Source organism: Heptranchias perlo, chromosome 1 (assembly GCF_035084215.1).
Source record: "Heptranchias perlo isolate sHepPer1 chromosome 1, sHepPer1.hap1, whole genome shotgun sequence".
NCBI lineage: Eukaryota > Metazoa > Chordata > Chondrichthyes > Hexanchiformes > Hexanchidae > Heptranchias > Heptranchias perlo.
This window is the reverse complement of record NC_090325.1, coordinates 73564944-73585154: the sequence shown is the minus strand read 5'-3', so window position 1 is coordinate 73585154 and position 20211 is coordinate 73564944. Positions and strand designations below refer to the sequence as shown.

The 20211-nt window shown below is 43.7% G+C and overlaps 1 protein-coding gene across 1 annotated transcript in view; it reads right to left on the bottom strand.

Annotated features, from left to right (window-relative positions):
- Positions 1-20211, bottom strand: part of LOC137323287 (plasma kallikrein-like) — an 87913-nt gene that overhangs the window by 49490 nt on the left and 18212 nt on the right. The window contains exons 5-8 of the mRNA XM_067986780.1: positions 18469-18628; positions 17949-18058; positions 13435-13600; positions 7607-7716 (exon numbers count right to left, since the gene is read on the bottom strand). Of these exons, the coding sequence (XP_067842881.1) occupies positions 7607-7716; positions 13435-13600; positions 17949-18058; positions 18469-18628 (546 nt within the window). The remainder of the gene's footprint in view (positions 1-7606; positions 7717-13434; positions 13601-17948; positions 18059-18468; positions 18629-20211) is intronic.

The following is a 20211-nucleotide window of genomic DNA, read 5'->3' as shown; positions in this document are numbered from 1 at the left end:
CTCCCTCTGGTGGTGGAAAGTGCAAATTGCATTGATTCCTCGTGCAAGGTGTGGAATGGAACACAGATTGCAGGTGAGTCCTCGGGCCAGCCGAAACTTGCATCCTGCCTGCACAGGGGTCATTGGGCACAGGGTAATAGCACATCACACTATCTGCACCCAAAAACAGCCCCTATCCAATTTCTCCCCCATAGTGCCTTGTCACATCAAAACATCTCAAAATGCTGCTTGCAATGAATTAGTTTGAATTGCAGTGGCTGTTGTTGCAATAGGCAAACACAGCAGTTGTTCTGTGTCAGCAACATCCAACAAACACCAATGAATGACCAGTTAATCTGTTTTTGGTGATGTTGGTTGAGGGAGGCGTATTAGCCAGGACACTGGGAGAACTCCCTGTTTGCCATTAGATAGTTCTATGGGATCTTCAACGTCCACTGGCACAATCAGAACAGACAGATGAGACCTCAGCAACACCCATACATTTCTCCTGTTAAATTTTGTGCAAAACTTACACGAGTTGTATTTAATTCTGAATTACAAATGCTTTATATTTATGCATTCAGAATAACACAAAAATCAAAACACAAGTGCTTGCAAACTATTCTCTTTTATGTGGAGATGCCAGTGAAGGACTGGGGTGGACAAATGTAAGGAGTCGTACAACACCAGGTTATAGTCCAACAGTGAAGAAGTCAACCAACCAAATCAACCAACGGTATACACCAGATACATCGACGACATTTTCTTCCTATGGACCCACAGCGAAGAATCACTGACGAGACTACACAATAACATCAACAAGTTCCATCCCACCATCAAACTCACCATGGACTACGTCCTCGTAAGAACGGGATATGACGAGGTGTGATAACGGGCAGTTGGAAAGATTATCTGTAATCACCAGGCATTGTTCTCTGACTATATATGCTGTGCCTTTATGGAACCCTTCACTCACCTGACGAAGGAGGAAAGCTCCGAAAGCTTGTGATTTCAAATAAAGCTGTTGGACTATAACCTGGTGTTGTAAGACTCCTTACATTTATTCTCTTTTAAGATAAAGACAGATAAAGCTGGAAATTACTTTTGATGAGCCATTTAATGAAGAGACACACCCAAATCTAGTAATTGATAAAGAGGAAGAAAATAGAATATGAGTGTAAACTAGCAAGAAATATAAAAACAGACAGTAAGAGCTTCTACAAGTATGTAAAAAGGAAGAGAGTAGCGAAAGTAAACATGGGTCCCTTAAAGGCTGAGACAGGAGAAATTATAATGGGGAATAAGGAAATGGCAGAGATGTTAAACAAATATTTTGTATCTGTCTTCGCAGTAGAAGACAGAAAAAACATACCAGGAATAGTGTGGAACCAAGGGGCTAATAAGAGTGAGGAACTTAAAGTAATTAAGATTAGTACAGGAAAAGTACTGGAGAAATTAATGGGACTAAAAGCCAACAAATCCCCTGGACCTGATGGCCTACATCCTGGAGTTCTAAAAGAGGTGGCTGCAGAGATAGTGGACGCATTGGTTGTGATCTTCCAAAATTCCCTAGAATCTAGAATGGTCCCAGTGGATTGGAAAGTAGTAAATGTAACCCCGCTATTCAAGAAAGGAGAGAGAGAGAAAACAGGGAACTGCAGGCCAGTTAGCCTGACATCAGTCATCGGGAAAATGCTGGAATCCATTATTAAGGAAGTGGTAACAGGGCACTTAGAAAATCATAATTTGATTAGGCAGAGTTAATATGGTTTTATGAAAGGGAAATTGTGCTTGACAAATCTATTAGAGATTTTTGAGGATGTGACTAGAAGGGTAGATAAGAGGGAACCAGCGGAAGTATTGTATTTAGATTTTCAAAAGGCATTCGATAAGGTGCCACACAAAAGATTGTTACACAAGATAAGAGCTTATGGGTTGGGGGTAATATATTAGCATGGATAGAGGATTGGTTAAAGGACAGAAAACAGAGAGTAGGAATAAACGGGTCCTTTTTAGGTTGGCAGGCTGTAACTAGTGGGGTGCCGCAAGGATCCGTGCTTGGGCCTGAGCTATTTACAATCTATATTAATGACTTAGATGAAGGGACAGAGTGTAATGTATCCAAGTATGCTGACGATACAAAGTTAGGTGGAAAGGTAAGCTGTGAGGAGGACGCAGGGTCGTTTTCGGGCAGGGGTAGCGTGATGCGCTAGTACTCCGCGCCCAATGGCCCCTACGCAGGCAGCACGTGAATTTCGTGCTGCCTACTAATTATCATGATATCTCCGTGCAGCCAGCACTATCCGCGCTGCTGAGAGACTGCACGGAGAATGAGGAAGTTGGAATGGGGCGTGCACAGTGCACATCATCAGCAACCTGCACCTCTTAAAGGTGCAGGTGCACATTTCAAATGGCAGGTACACAGCTTACTTGGAGGAGGAAAAGATGGCCACAAGGATAGCAGGACCAGCACGAGAGAGAGAGCTCCATACTTCTTCGATGATGCTCTGGAGGCCCTGGTGAAAGGGGTGGAATGAAAGAAGGGCCAACACGTACCCGCAGGGTGGCCAGAGACCCTCCAGACTGCAGCTCCGCAGGCATTGGCAGGCTGTGGCGCAGTAAGTAAACGCTAGGAGCATTGCACCATGCACATGGGTGCAGTGCTGGAAAAAATTCAATGATTTGACACAAGTGGTCAAGGTGAGTGAATGCAAGTGACAAGTGGCTCATCCTACCAACTGCATCACACTCCCCATCACCCACCCACCAACAAACACTGCCCATCCATACGCAATGCTGCACTCGGCATGCTGCAGCTCACCCGCACATGGTACTACACTTGCAGGCCACACAACCACCACTCACAAGTCACATAAACTGGCAGCTATTCGACCACAACAGGCACATCACCCATACATCTTGCAAGAGGCTCACTAACATACTGTCCTCTCTCTTGCAGGAGAAGGTGGCGCATAACAGCCGGCAGCAGGAGGGACCTGAGGGTGGATGGGCATGTTTACACGTCCTCACCCCCCTACAGGAAACAATGCTTAGGATCATTGGGCGGGCCGTCGCTGCTGTTGTGACAATATGCCGCGCTGGAGGTCCCGATGAAGGGGGTCTCTGCATATCTAATGCTCCTTCTCCTTTCCCACACCTCCCTCCTCCCATAACTTTTTGTGACTCACATGCTGCAGATGCTGTCAGCACGTACGTCTTACTTGCTCCTCTCCCCACTCCACAACTCAACCTGTTTCCCTTTGTCATTGCAGATATCCAAGAACACGTGACAGCACCGTCCAAGGAGGAGGAGGAGGAGGACACTGAAGCCACACCGTCACTTGATCTGACACTTGCTTCCACCAGCTCAGAGACTGACACTGCGTCCTTTAGAGGTGAGGTTAGAGGAGGGATCTGCACATGGTGAGACACCGAGCAAGAGCCGGGGCGGAGGGAACGGATACCACAGGTGCCAGCTCACCGGAGGGTAAGGTCGCTCACTACTTCTGCTGCAGAGGAATCAGATGAGGACTTCGATGTTCCGGGCTACAGAAGACGGCTGATGGGCGTACACCATCAAATGCTTGGGGCACTGGAAAGCCTGCCAGAAAGCCTGCGCACAATGAGAAGGGGCACAGAGGAGTCCAGCTCCAACTTGGCACAGGGCTTTGTGCAGAGCTTGGAGCCCATCCTTTCCAACGTGGAACGGGTGGTCACCTCCATCAGCACACCTGTGGAATCCACCATGATGCAGCGTCTGATGACTGATGTCACAGCTTCCATTGCAGCACAAACATCTGCCATCCAAGGTCTGACTGCTGCATTTGGAGCTCAGACTGCTGCTATCGTGGCTCTAGGGACCACTGTGGAACAGGGCTTCTAGGGAGTCACAGCACTCCAGCAATCTGTTCTCCAGCTGATCACCAGAATTGCTGAGGCGCCGCCCCGGGAGAGTGGCAGTGGCTCCATGGAACACAAACCTGCTGTCCTCTCTCAGGATGACAGCATTCCCGCTCCCACCCCTGCCACTCCACCAGTGCCCCTGTTGTTGTCTATCAGCCAGCCAGGTCAGACTGCTGCAGCCCATGCTGAGATGGTGCAGTCTGAAGCCAGGATCTCCCGGCCCAGAGCTGCTCGAGGTCGTCCTCCAAGGCGATCTGGACGTTCCTCCATTGAAGGCCAGCAGCCTCCCACCACCCATGCTCCAGCCACTGGGGAAACACCTTGTAGGAGCACTAGGATAGGTAAAGGCACACGGACAAAAGGCACTAAGGGAATGCACAAGGGTGAATAGTTCTGTTATGTTTGCATAATTTCATTTATTCATTGATAAATGAGACTTTGATTTTGCATTTGGTGGTGGTTTTTATTTATACGATGAGCTGAGAGGGAAACCAATGTGTAATCAGATGGAGGGAGATTTGATTGTCTTGTGGGAGCGGAAAGGTGGGGAATGTAGGACTGTTGGTGAGTTGGGGGATGTAGTTCAAATTATTGATAGCAGGCGAGCACAGACTTTGCAGACCCTTGTGTCTTCCTCCGCTTCCTCTTCCGGCTCCACCCCCTTCTCCTCCTCAGTCTCTTCCTCCTCCACCTCTGGTTCAGGGTGGCAAAGGCTGGTCCCTCATGATGGCGAGGTTGTGCAGCATCCAACAGACCACCACGAATCTGCCCACCTGCTCAGGGGAGTACTGCAGGGCTCCTCCAGACCGGTCTAGGCAGCGGAAGAATTGTTTGAGGAGGCCTATGGTGTGCTCCATGATGTTGCGTGTGGGAGCATGGCTCTCATTAGAGGCCTGCTGTGCACGTGTGCATGGGTTCGTGATCGTGTCATGAGCCACGGCGTGAGGGGATAGCCCTTGTCACCCAGTAGCCAGCCTTTGACTTGCCGAGTCGGGTGAAAGATAGCTGGCACGTTGGACTGTCGCATGACGAAGGCGCCATGACTGCTCCCAGGGTAGTGGGCATCGACCTCCATGATTCGGTGTGTGTGGTCGCATACCAGCTGCATGTTAAGGGAGTGGAGGCCCTTTCGGTTGACGAAGACGGCTGAGTTGATGTGCGGGGCATGCAGGGCAATATGCTTGCAGTCAATGGCAGCCTGCACCATGGGGAAGCCAGCAATGCGAGCGAACCCCTGTGCTCGCTGGTTCTGCTTGTCTCTGTGGAGAGAGAAGGTGATGAACCTGTTCCTCATCTGATACAGAGCGTCTGTGATCTCCCTTATGCAGCAGTGCACTGCATACTGCGAGATGTTGAACATGTCGCCAGCAGAGGCCTGAAATGCTCCTGAGCCGTAGAAATTCAACGCCACACTGACCTTCACAGCCACAGGCAATGCTGTCCTCACCCTGCTCTGAGGCTGCAGTTGTGGCCGCACCAGTTGACACATCTTGGTCACGGCTTCCTTGGTGAACCTCAGACGTCGGATGCAATCCTCCCCAGTCATGTTGAGGTTAGAGAATTGGTCCTGGAAGGCCCTCATTGGGTAGGGCCTCCTGCTCAGTGTCCTGCACCTCCTCGTAGCTTGACCTGCTGGGCGTGGCCTCTCTGCACGCTCCCAGTCGTGCTCAATGCCCAGCGGGAGCCCTAGCAGACCACCCATGGTTGGCAGGAATGTTGTTCAACCACGGTTGTAACTTTCCGAACCTTAAGGCAGTACCTGCCAAACCGCTCTCAAATGTAGTCTAGGAACTCTCAGTAAGAATAGGGAGCTTCAAAAAACACTTCCTACCCCATCAGCAGCCAGAAGCAATAATCCAGCAACTAACCTACAACACTTGCATGGCCCCTTTAAATAGCACTGGTGAGGGGACCTTCAGGCACTGTAAGACACATTCAGATGGTCGGGGATAAGACCGTGCGTTGAGTTGAGCGTTAAGGTCGAAAATGATGTCTATCACTTTAAATCAGCGTTGCACACATTTTCTCCCTACTTTACATGCTTCCAGCGTTCGGTATTTGCGGATGTGCTAACTCCTATACCAAGATGGCGTCCGGCGCACATCACGCTGGAAACGTGCTTGCGCATCCGTCAGAGAGGCCGTGTAGCACCGAAACAACTGTGAGGTTATTCACTTTGGTAGGAAGAATCGATTTTTTAAATGGTGAGAAAAACAGAATACATATTAAATGTTGGTGTTCCGAGGGATTTGGGTGTCTTTGTACTCGAAACACAGAAAGTTAACATACAGGTACAACAAGCAATTAGGAAGGCAAATGGTATGTTGGCCTTTATTGCAAGGGGGTTGGAGTGCAATTGTACAGGGCTTTAGTGAGAGCGTCTGTGATCTCCCTTATGCAGCAGTGCACTGCATACGGCGAGATGTTGAACATGTCGCCAGCAGAGGCCTGAAATGCTCCTGAGCCGTAGAAATTCAGCGCCACGGTAACCTTCACAGCCACAGGCAATGCTGTCCTCGCCTTGCTGTGAGGCTGCAGTTGTGGCCGCACCAGTTAACAGATCTTGGTCACGACTTCCTTGGTGAACCTCAGGCGGCGGATGCAATCCTCCCCAGTCATGTTGAGGTAAGAGAATTGGTCCTGGAAGGCCCTCATTGGGTAGGGCCTCTTGCTCAATGCCCTGCGCCTCCTCGCAGCTTATGTGCTTATGAAGTACTGCGTACAGTTGTAACCTCCATACCCAAGGAAGGATACACTTGCCTTAGAGGCGGTGCAACAAAGGTTCACTAGATTGATTCCTGGGATGAGAGGGTTGTCCAATGAGGAGAGATTGAGTAGAATGGGCCTATATTCTCAGGAGTTTAGAAGAATGAGAGGTGATCTCATTGAAACATATAAGATTCTGAGATGGCTTGACAGGGTAGATGCTGAGAGGCTGTTTTCCCTGGCTGGAAAATCTAGAACTAGGGGGCATAGTCTCAGGATAAGAGGTTGGCAATTTAGGACTGAGATGAGGAGAAATTTCTTCACTCAGAGGGTTGTGAATCTTTGGAATTCTCTACCCCAAAGGGCTGTGGATGAGGCAGTCTTGCTGCAATTGTCCAGGGCTTTGGTGAGACCACACCTGTAGTACTGTGTACAGTTTTGGTCTCCTCACCTAAGGAAGGATATAGTTGTCTTAGTTGTGCAACAATGTTGAGTATATTCAAGTCAGGTGACGAAAGCTTGTGATTTTCAAATAAAACTGTTGGACTATAACCTGGTGTTGTAAGATTCCTAACATTTGTACACCCCAGTCCATCACCGGCATCTCCACATCACGAGTATATTCAAGGCTGAGATTGATAGATTGTTGGACTCTAAGGGAATCAAGGGATATGGGGATCGGGCGGGAAAGTGGAGTTGAGGTCGAAGATCAGCCATGATCTTATTGAATGGTGGAGCAGGCTTGAAGGGCTGTTTGGTCTACTCCTGCTCTTATTTCTTATGTCTTTATGTTCTGATGAATGGTATCACATTATAAATCTTAATCTATCTTTCGCATTCAGATGCATTTCCAATGTTTTCTATTTTTATTTCAGATTTAAAACATTTACAGTTCTTCTTATTCTCCTCATGAGAATACTTGCAAACTTGATGGGTTAAATGGCTTTTATTCATTTATGTCTTCTCAAGCAACAATTAAAAAATGAAAATAAATGTGACTATTTACTTGCTTACTTACGACTTATCAGGTTCTTGCACCATTTGAGGGAAAATCCGGAGACAACATTCCGTAACTTTGTTTTTCTTGATGGCTTGCCAGTTCTAGTTTCCTTTAAATAACAGTAAAATCTGGAAAATGTTCAATTATAAATGATAATGTTAATCAAAGTGCTGCAATCCACTGATAACCACAAGTGTCACTAGAACAGATTTTAACCAAATAAATATACAGGAGGTGTAGCGAAATTATAAATACTTTCTTTATGAAAGCATGATTTTGTTTCCCCCAGCGAACAGAAAAAATCCTCTCCCTCATTGGTAATAGGTGACATTTATGTGTTTGAGTGCGTAGTTTGTCAATGACATGCAATACAGGGAAGGAGTGCTGCCTTAGTTAGATCTTAGAGTCAGCTAAATATAACATGATTTACAAGTAGTTGGTAGAAGAACATGGTAGAAGTATATTCAAGACTGAGATTGATAGATTTTTGGACTCTAAGGGAATCAACGGGATCGGGCAGGATGGATTAAAAAATTATCAATTCCACTTAAGTAAGAAACAATGTGATGAAATATATCTAAGAAATCTAATCCAAAGTTGGGCCAGTCATCTCTCAAATAATGTTAAAAATTAGAAATACTGAAAGCAAAATTTGCAGGGCTATGCGGAAAGGGCAGGAAAGCGGGGTTAATTGGACAGCTCTTTTAAAGAGCCAGCACAGGCACATGGCCTCCTTCTGTGCTGTAAGATTCTATGATTCTACTACAGACTGGAATTGTACTATCAAGATAGAAGAAGCTATTACAAAGAAACTTGAGGTTTAAACACATTCTTAAATTGTATTCAGCAGAACTTTTTTAGCCAGTACGTAGCAAGCCCAATAATTGGGGGGGGGGGGGGGCGGGGAGGCAGTCCTGGACTTAGTTTCAGGAAATGAAGCAGGTGGAAGGAGTATCTGTGGGAGAGCATTTTGCTGGTAGTGATCATAATTCAGTCAGATTTAGCATAGTTATGGAAAAGGACAAAAACAGAACAGGAGTAAAAGTTCTCAATTGGGGAAAGGCCAATTTTACTAAGCTGAGAAGTGATTTAGCAAAAGTGGACTGGAAACAGCTACTTGAAGGTAAATCAGAGTCAGGGCAGTGGGAGGCATTCAAGAGAGAGATAGTGAGGGTTTGGAACAAACATGTTCCCACAAAGCATAAGGGTGGGACTGCCAAATCAAGAGCACCCTGGATGACAAGGAGCATACAGGGTAAGATATGACAAAAAAGGGAAGCTTACGTCAGATATCAAGAGTGCAATACTGCAGAAAGCCTAGAGGAGTATAGAAAGTGCAGGGGTGAAATTAAAAAGGAAATTAGGAAAGCAAAGAGAGGGCATGAAAAAATACTGGCAAATAAAATCAAGGAAAACCCAAAGATGTTTTATAAATATATAAAGAGCAAAAGGATAACTAAGGCATGTACTGGGCACTGGTGAGACAACATCTAGAATACATAGAAACATAGCAACATAGAAAATAGGAGCAGGAATAGGCCATTCGACCCGTCGAGCCTGCTCCGCCATTCAATATGATCATGGCTGATCCTCTATCTCAATACCATATTCCCACACTCTCCCCATACCCCTCGATGCCTTTTGTGTCTAGAAATCTATCTAGCTCCTTCTTAAATATATGCAGTGACTTGGCCTCCACAGCCTTCTGTGGTAGAGAATTCCACAGGTTCACCACCCTCTGAGTGAAGAAATTTCTCCTCATCTCAGTCCTAAATGTCTTACCTCGTATCCTGAGAATGTGACCCCTCGTTCTGGACTCCCCAGCCAGGGGAAACATCCTCCCTGCATCCAATCTGTCTAGGCCTGTTTATATGTTTCAATGAGATCCCCTCTCATTCTTCTAAACTCGAGTGAATACAGGCTGAGTCGACCCAATCTCTCCTCATACGACAGTCCTGCCATCCCAGGAATCAGTCTGGTGAACCTTTGATGCACTCCCTCTATGGCATGTATATCCTTTCTTAGGTAAGGAGACCAAAACTGCACACAATACTCCAGGTGTGGTCTCACCAATGCCCAGTACAACTGCAGTAAGACATCCTTGTTCCTATACTCAAATCCTCTTGCAATGAAGGCCAAAATACCATGTGCCTTCCTAACTGCTTGCTGCACCTGCATGTTTGCTTTCAGTGACTGGTGTACAAGGACACCCAGGTCCGTTTGTACATCAACATTTCCCAATCTATCACCATTTAAATAATACTCTGCCTTTATGTTTTTCCTTCCAAAGTGGATAACTTCACATTTATCCCCATTATACTGAATCTGCCATGTATTTGCCCACTCACTCAACTTGTCTAAATCGCCTTGAAGCCTCTTTGCAACCTTCTCACAACTCACAATCCCACCTAGTTTTGTGTCGTCAGCAAACTTGGAAATATTACATTCGGTTCTCTCATCCAAATCATTGATATATATTGTAAATAGCTGGGGCCCAAGCACTGATCTCTGCAGTACCCCACTAATCACTGCCTGCCACTCCAAAAAAGACCCATTTATTCCTACCGTTTCCTACCTGTTAACTAATTTTCAATCCATGCCAGTATATTACCACCAATCCCATGTGCTTTAATTTTGCACACTAACCTCTTATGTGGGACTTTATCAAAGGCCTTCTGAAAATCCTAATGAACCACATCCACTGGTTCTCCTTTATCTATTCTACCAGTAGGTTTGTCAAACATGATTTCCCTTTCTTAATTCCATGCTGACTTTGTCTAATCCCGTTGATATTTTCTAAATGTCCTGTTATCACATCCTTTATAATAGACTCTAGCATTTTCCCTACTACTGATGTTAGGCTAACCGGTCTGTAGTTCCCTGTTTTCTCTCTCCCTCCTTTTTTAAATAGTGGGGTTACATTTGCCACCCTCCAATCTGCAGGAACTGTTCCATAATCGATAGAATTTTGGAAGATGACAACCAATGCATCCACTATTTCCATGGTTATCTCTTTTAGTACTCTGGGCTGCAGATTATCAGGCCCTGGTGATTTATCGGCTTTCAGTCCCATTAATTTCTCCAGCATTATTTCTTTACTAATACTAATTTCCTTTAATTCCTCCTTCTCACTAGTCCCTTGGTTCCCTAGCATTTCTGGGAAATTATTTGTGTCCTCTTCCATGAAGACAGAACCAAAGTATTTGTTTAATTGTTCTGCCATTTCCCTGTTTCCCTGTGCAGTTGTGGTCTCCTTATTTAAGAAAGGACATAATTGCTTTGGAGGCGGTTCAGAGAAGGTTCACTCGACTGATTCCTGGGATGAGGAGGTTATCTTATGAGGAAAGGTTGAACAAGTTGGGCCTGTATACACTGGAGTTTAGAAGAATGAGAGGTGATCTAATTGAAACATATAGGATCCTGAGGGGACTAGAAGGGGTAGATACTGAGAGGATGTTTCCCTTGTGGGAGAGACTAGAACTAGGGGACACAGTTTAAAAATAAGGGCTCTCCCATTTAAGACTGAGATGAGGAGAATTTTTTTCTCTGAGGGTCGTGAGTCTGTGGAACTCCCTTCCCCAGAGAGAGGTGGAGGCAGGGTCATTGAATATTTTTAAGGTTGAGTTAGATAGATTCCTGATTAACAAGGGAATCAAAGGTTATAGTAGGTAGACGGGAGAGTGGGGTTGAGGTCACAATCAGATCAGCCATGATTTTATCAAATAGCAGAGCAGGCTTGAGGGGTCGAAGGGGCTACTCCTGTCTTAATTCATATGTTTGTATGTTTGTAAGGAAAGAGTAGGGCCAATTAGAAACCAAAAAGGTAACCTATGTGTAGAGGCGGAAGCAGTGGGTACGATTCTGAATGAATATTTTGCATCTGTCTTCACAAAAGAGGTGATGTGGAGATGCCGGTGATGGACTGGGGTTGACAATTGTAAACAATTTTACAACACCAAGTTATAGTCCAACGATTTTATTTGAAATCTACAAGCTTTCGGAGGCTTCCTCCTTCCTCAGGTAAATGTTTACCTGAGGAAGGAGGAAGCCTCCGAAAGCTTGTAGATTTCAAATAAAATCGTTGGACTATAACTTGGTGTTGTAAAATTGTTTACAATTCACAAAAGAGGGGGACAATGCAGAGATTATAGTGAAGGAGGAGGAGTGTGAAATATTGGATGGGATAAACATAGTGAGAGAGGAAGTATTAAAAGGTTTCGCATCTTTGAAAGTAGATAAGTCGCCAGGCCCAGATGAAATGTATCCCAGGCTGTTAAGAGAAGCAAGGGAGGAAATAATGGAGACTCTGACCATCATTTTCCAATCTTCTCTGGCTACAGGCGTGGTGCTGGAGGATTGGAGGACTGCTAACGTTGCACTGTTGTTTAAAAAGGGAGAAAGGGATAGACCAAGTAATTATAGGCCAGTCAGTCTAACCTCAGTGGTGGGCAAATTACTGGAATCAATTCTGAGGGAGAGCATAAATCATCATTTAGAAAGGCACGGGTTAATCAAGGACAGTCAGCATGGATTTGTTAAGGGAAGGTTGTGTCTGACTAACTTGATTGAATTTTTTGAGGAGGTAACAAGGAGGGTAGATGAGGGTAAAGCATTTGATGTAGTCTACATGGATCTTAGCAAGGCTCTTGACAAGGCCCCACATGGCAGATTGGTCAAAAAAGAAAAAGCCCATGGGATCCAAGGGAAAGTGGCAAGTTGGATCCAAAATTGGCTCAGTGACAAGAAGCAAAGGGTAATGGTCGATGGGTGTTTTTGTGACTGGAAGGCTGTTTCCAGTGGGGCTCCACAGGGCTCAGTACTAGATCCCTTGCTTTTTGTGGTATATATTAATGATTTAGACTTAAATGTAGGGGGCATGATTAAGAAGTTTGCAGATGTTACAAAAATTGGCCGTGTGGTTGATAGTGAGGAGGAAAGCTGTAGACTGCAGGAAGATATCAATGGACTGGTCAGGTGGGCAGAAAAGTGACAAATGAAATTCAATCCGGAGAAGTGTCAGGTAATGCATTTGGGGAGGGCAAACAAGGCAAGGGAATACACAATAAATGGAAGGATACTGAGAGGTGTAGAGGAAGTAAGGGACCTTGGAGTGCACGTACACAGATCCCTGAAGGTAGCAGGACAGGTAGATAAGGTGGTTAAGGCGGCATACAGGATACTTTCCTTTATTAGCCAAGGCATAAAGTATAAGAGCAGGGAGATTATGCTGGAACTGTATAAAACATTGGTTAGGCCACAGCTTGAGTACTGCGTACAGTTCTGGTCACCTCATTAAAGGAAAGATGTGATTGCACCAGAGTGGGTGCAGAGGAGATTTACGAGGATGTTGCCAAGGCTGGAGAATTTTAGTTATGAGAAAAGATTGGATAGGCTGGGGTTGTTTTCTTTGGAACAAAGGAGGCTGAGGTGTGATTTAATTGTGGTGTATAAAATTATGACGGGACTAGATAGAGTGGATCGGGAGGACCCAATTCCCTTAACAGCGGGGTCAGTGACCAGGGGGAATAGATTTAAAGTAATTGGTAGAAGGATTAGAGGGGATCTGAGGAGAAATTTTTTCACCCAAAAGGTGGTGGGGGGGGGGGTCTGGAACTCACTGCCTGACAGGGTGGTAGAGGCAGAAACCGTCAACTCATTTAAAAAGTACATGGATATGCGCTTGAAGTGCCGTAACCTAAAGGGCTACGGACCAAATGCTGGAAAGTGGGATTAAGCTGGATAGCTCTTTTTCGACCAGCACAGGCACAATGGGCCAAATGGCCTCCATCTGTGCCTTAACCTTCTATGATTCTATGATTACTAAACACAGGTAGCTGCCATATTACCTTCTGTTGTCAGCACTCCACTCTCTTGTCATAAAGGTAAAGAATAGACATCGAGGGTGGTAAGTGCAGACTTTTTGACAGAAGTTAGCATCAGGTGCTAAGAGCCAGGTAATAGTATTTCCAGGAAAATTTATGTCTTCAAGAACATCAGCTGTGCATTCTGAAACTAAGTAAAACAGTATGTGACTTTACAGAGCAAAGACATAAATGGACAGTTTCTTTATGATAGCCACTGTCTAGATACAAAACTGGAACCACAATTAAATACAATTTAAAGCAACAGCCTTTTCTTTAAATGGGAGATCTTTGTGACCTCATTGGGTCCTGTAATTTTATTAATATCCCCCATATGATCCTATGTAGCTAATTTAAAAATACAGTGTGTTAAGGAGTTTGCACTATAACTGTCTTATTAGTCCTCCTCCCACCCCCGCAGCCACCCCCCCCCCACCCCCCACCAGTTGGCAGAAACTGTGGGCCACTGGTTAGAATGCCCATGTAACAGACATGAAAGCAGTCATTTATCTTTTGCAACAAAAATAAGTCCAGATATGTAGAAGATATTAATAACAGTTGGACCCATAAAGGAGCAGCATATGCGACTGAGCATCCCAAAATTTTACAGTTGAAGAGGAAGAAGATTATTTAACTTAAAGAAGAGTCCATTCTAGAGAGGGAAATGGAATGGAAATCTAGTGGAGGAAGGAGAGTGGAGGGTAATAGAATGGAAATCTAGTGGAGGAAGGAGAGTGGAGGGAAATGCCACAGGAGACATAAGCAACAAAATACATCTTTTATTTCAAGAAATGCAAGAATATTGCAGCTTGTCACACTGTAAAACCAGTAGCAATATAAGTGTAGTTACCTTCACTATAACCTTAGGTAGTAACTATAACAAAATATATCAGTGCCTCTATGCAATATCTGAAATGTGACAGTAATTCAGTTCACTACTAGAACATGCACTACTAGTATGTGCAGTGGTAAAAGCAATTAAAAAGACAAGAATATCATTTTATGAATATAGGATGACTTAGCACAACCTGGGCGCTACAAGTTTGTTCACATAGAAATATAGAAAATCAAAGCAGAGGTAGGCCATTCGGCCCTTCGAGCCTGCTCCGCCATTCAATACGATCATGGCTGAACGTCTATCTCAATACCATATTCCCGCTCTTTCCCCATACCACTTGATGTCTTTGTGTCTAGAAATCTATCTAGCTCCTTCTTAAATATATTCAGTGACTTGGCCTCCACAGCCTTCTATGGTAGAGAATTCCACAGGTTCACCACCCTCTGAGTGAAGAAATTTTTCCTCATCTCAGTCCTAAATGTCCTACCCCATATCCTGAGACTGCGACCCCTTGTTCTGGATGCCCCAGCCAGGGGAAACATCCTCCCTGTATCCAGTCTGTCCAGCCCCGTCAGAATTTTATATGTTTCAATGAGATCCCCTCTCATTCTTCTAAACCCAATCTCTCCTCATACGACAGTCCTGCCATCCTAGGAATCAGTCTGGTGAACCTCTGCTGCACTCCCTCTATGGCAAGTATATCCTTTCTTAGGTAAGGAGACCAAAACTGCACACAAAATTCCAGGTGTGGTCTCACCAAGGCCCTGTATAACTGCAGTAAGACATCCCTGCTCCTGTACTCAAATCCTCTTGTAATGAAGGCCAACATACCATTTGCCTTCCTAACTGCTTGCTGCACCTGCTTGTTTGCTTTCAGTGACTGGTGTACAAGGACACCCAGGTCCCTTTGAACATCAACATTCCCCAATCTATCACCATTTAAATAATACTCTGCCTTTATGATTTTCCTTCCAAAGTGGATAACTTCACATGTATCCACATTATACTGAATCTGCCATGTATTTGCCCACTCACTCAACTTGTCTACATCGCCTTGAAGCCTCTTTGCATCCTCCTCACAACTCATGATCCCACCGAGTTTTGTGTCGTCAGCAAACTTGGAAATATTACATTTGGTTCCCTCATCCAAATCATTGATATATATTGTGAATAGCTGGGGCCCAAGCACTGATCCCTGTGGTACCCCACTAGTCACTGGCTGCCACCCCGAAAAAGACCCATTTATTCCTACTCTCTATTTCCTGTCTGTTAACCAATTTTCAATCCATGCTAGTATATTACTCCCAATCACAGACTTGTAAAGTACTGGACGTTAGCCTCTGGGCAGATTTTGGATTCAAAAGGCAGCACTGTAGACTGGAGACCACCTCTGCCACAGAAAAACTGAACAATGGCTCCTGTAAAAAGATTTTCATAGAATTTGGCAGAGTTCTGAATGGCAACATTTCAGAGCTCTGCAGAGGAGTATTCCTGGTTTTGTATCAGCGTGGTGAGCAGAAAGCCAATGGACTCCGCTGACTGTGTCCAGCCCAATTCCGTAACATTGGCAAGTATGTCAAGGCATTAGTGTCTGTCTATCCAGCTGACATGTCCCCTGCTGCCTGTTACAAATCCTCCAGCTTCCGTGGTATATCCTAGTGAAGGCCACGTGAAGAATGAGGCTCTCCTGTGGTGATCATTGAATTTTCATGATTTTGACTTTGTGAGATAATATGGTCTATTCGACTGTACTTCGTCCAGTTAATCCAATTGCAAAGAAACCATCTTTGAATTTGCTGTGTCACAAAGTGAGGCTGTATCCTATGCCACCACCAAGGTATGATGTTGCATTCATTAGTAAAGGTCATGACACTCATCTTTGCTCATTTAGGAGCTAGTGTTAAATAATTCCAACTAATTCCTGGTTGGGCAGTAAATAACGATGCTGATGCTGGGCAGTTCATTTCCCTGGGACAATAAGTGCAACCTTAAAGTTTACCACAAGAAAACTGTCTGAAGTGCATTAACATCCAGAAGTTGGGTATATCACTTATAAACTGCCAATTATCAGAATGAATCAATATCTGCATTTCTAAGAACCATAATTCCTTGATAGGATAGAAGCTTTACCAGACCATTAAAATAGCAACAGAAACACCGTGGAGTCGATTTTTGTCTTTACTACCTGGACGATAAGCATCACCTGGGTGGAGCGCAGAGAGGAAAATCTGGTGGGTGCATTGCACGCCAGCAACAGAACCCATCAGATTTGCTTCCATTAAAATTAGTGGAAGGAAAATCCGACAGGTTCTATAAGGGGCTTGCGATATTTTCCTCCCTACGTTCTGCCCAGGCAATGCTTAACATCCAGGTGGTAAAGATAAAATTCTACACCACTGTGTTCCATAAACTGTGCTTTCTATTATAATTATTTGTAACAATACCAGTGATACACTCAGTAATTGTGGCAAGCTTATAAAACATTTCATCTCACGTAACATGGCAAGTGAGAAAAGCAGTACCGTAACTGCAAATCAAATCACTACAGTACAACCTCAAAGCTACCAATGCTTTAGAACTGAAGCAGTCTGAAATGTGAATACATAACATGCACAACGCTCAGATGATAATAAACTATTTAATTCCGTGAAACAAACACACAGCAAATCTCCAAATTTAAAAGAGATAAATAACAGAGTAGCCATCGATGAAACAAAGTACAGAGCTGTGCTTTATTATAGCAGGTAACGTAGAACAAAACAGCATGGCACCCACGACACAAAATTGTGTCCATTATATGAAAGTATCCATAGCTCTAGGGCGCCACTGTATTATAAAGATAAATGTCATTCTCAGTTTAACCAAATTAATTCAGTCTCAAGATTCAAAAGCATTAATAAAATACTTTGTCTGTATCTTATTTTTCTCTTTTAGTTTCTGTTTTGGGACTTCCCACCCATATGCCATGTACCATTTTCCAGCTAAAATTGCACCTGCTGTCTGCTTATGCAGTTCTTGAGCCAGCTGTCAAGAAGTGGGTGGCATTGTCATTGGATAATGGATAACAGGACAGGAGAGAACAGGTTGAGGACTGTGAAGGGTACATTTAGGAAAGAAGTGAGGAAACATTTCTTTACACAAGGTGATCGCCAGCTGGAACTGGTTGCCAGAAAAGATCCATCATACTCGACTCCTTTAAAAAACAATTAGATGCTACAGTGGGAAGATGGTAAAGTTGGTATTCTGGAAGGATGGGATCACACATAACGGCTTCTTCATCTGAACCTATCTGGTGTCAGACTGTACAATTCGTGCCACTTTAACTGGTGCAATTCTTGGGACTCGAACTGCAGGAAAGTGTCATTCAACTCCTCCTGAAGTTTCTTCTGTGTGATATTTGTGTAAAAAACATGTAAAGTTGTTTATAAAGAATGGGTTTACTCCTTATGCACAGAGGAAATTTCCTCCTCTTCTTGAGAATTCTGGACATGAGTCACAATGCATGAATTCATCAATGAGCTGCACTATCAGGCTGTACATTATCTCGTTTGTTTGGATAAAGTAGAATATGTTACTAGAAATAAGAAAGATGGAATTTGTATTGATAGTTAATTTCTATATCACAGTTTTAAAACTATAAATGGGAACAAAATGGAATTACCTGGGTTATCGACTCCACATTCCCTTAAAGAAAATCCAGATACAACATTCTGAAGAATATTTATTATTGGTGGAGTTCCTCTTTCACTCTTTTTGAGGTAGCAAATATAGCTAAAGAGAGTCACAGAAATATTACAAAGGACCTGGTTTTGAAATATTTACAAAAGCATTAAACATACTGTGTGTATACATGTTTTTTTCTGCTACTGATATTGGATGAATTTAGTTCTCTGAGCTCATCATGTACGCCACAGATGGGTATATGAAATCACACTCCCATCGTGGAATCTCACCAGCCAGGAACACTTATTGGGAATTCAAACTTGTGCTCCCAGAATTTTTAAATTAACGGGTAAAATCATAAAAAGACTGAATACCCAAGTTCTGGACAAGGCTCCATACCAAAAGTGCAGATTCTTAAAACTACACCACAAATGGAAAATGATAACAGATAATTACTTTAATGATGCGATTTTTTTTATTTGCTTGTAGATGATAGGTTATTTGAATAATTGACTAACCGTTGTTGATCATTGTGATATTCTCCTTTCATAAATGTGAAAAACTGGCAGTCAGGCTCTTCTGTACATTCTTTTTGGCAACTGTGTTCATCCTCTACTACAGATTCATGAAAGTCATTTCCCAGAAAGTCCACATTATCATAGACAGTTTTAAAACAGGCTGAAAAAGATGGGAACAGGAATTGATGAATGACTGGAAAACAATAACAAATATAAAATAAATGTGAAAAATTTAGTAGCATTTTTAAAGGTAACACATGTGTGCTCATAACATAGTTGCTCTGTTCCCGTTCAAAATGCTCCAAACATTGAATCATACGTTTCTTGATTGCAAATGCTCCCTGTAGAGTAATTATCACAATTTTGGGATTTTTACGCTAGATATCTTCTTGGATTCAGGGTCACCAGTCACTCCTGTAAGTAGATCTTGCATCACCTACGATCCAAGTGCACCTTTTCTGCCCAATATCTACGGAGAATCCTTATTCTGTGCCTCAACTACTGGAATATATCAGAATGGATATTCCTGGGTTTAGCGCCCAAATAGTGACGAAAAATGGGTGCTACACACAGGAAAAAAGGACACTAAGGGAGTGAAATTTGTCTTCGACAGTAGTGCAAAATGGGCTCTTGGCAAATCAACAGTGGAAAGTTAATAGAAAATAAAATCAGCGGCAATATTAAAATGACCCTGATTTTATCACTACTCCATTTCACCTGGAAAGAAAGAAAAGCCTTACAGTCAAACCAGAAACCTCCTCCTGTTCCCGTACAATTATTCTTCAAACCCATACTTGGTTTCCTTATTCCACCCATTGGCTACCTAGCCTTAGGCAAGTTCATTCAATTCATTGCTAAATGGTTAGGCCTCAGTTGAAGTATTGTGTTCAATTCTGAGTACCTCATTTTAGGAAGGATGTCAAGGCCTTAGATAGGGTACTAGAAAGGTGCCAGGGATGAGGGGCTTCAGTTGTGTGGAGAGACTGAAGAAGCTGGGGTTGTTCTCCTTAGAACAGAGAAGGTTAAGAGAAGATTTGATAGAGGTGTTCAAAATCATGAACAATTTTGTTGGAGTAAATAAGGAGAAACTGTTTCCAGTGGCAGAATGGTCGGTAACCAGAGGACACAGATTTAAGGTGATTAGCAAAAGAGCCAGAGGCAACATGAGGAAACGTTTTTTTACGCAGAGTTGTAATGATCTGGAACGCACTGCCTGAAAGGGTGGTGGAAGCAGATTCAACAGTAACTTCCAAAAGGGAATTGGATAAATACTTGAAGGGGAATGGGACAATTGGAAAACTCTTTCAAAGAGGTGGCACAGGCATGATGGGCCAAATGGCCTCCTTCTGTGCTGTACCTACTATGATACAATGATACTATGATAAGCAAAGTTTCACTTATTCAAAGTTTAATCCTCCAAACAAGGTGAAGTACTTACAAATTAAGCAAACCCGATTTGGAGAAACGAGGTCTATCGAGCATACAGCTCTTGAGCTCAAACTTCCCGGGTCAAATCCAAATTCTCGATACAATTCCGCATGTTTTTTCATACCTTTCTTGATCACTAATCTAAATGTCCTTTTAAGGCTGGACTACCTCTAAAGTACAAGAATAAATATCTGATGAAAGGTCTTCGACCTGAAAGGTTAACTCTGTTTCTTTCTCCCCATATGCTGCCTCACTTGCTGAGCTTTTCCAGCATTTTCTGTTTTTATTTCAGATTTCCAGCATCCCCAGTATTTT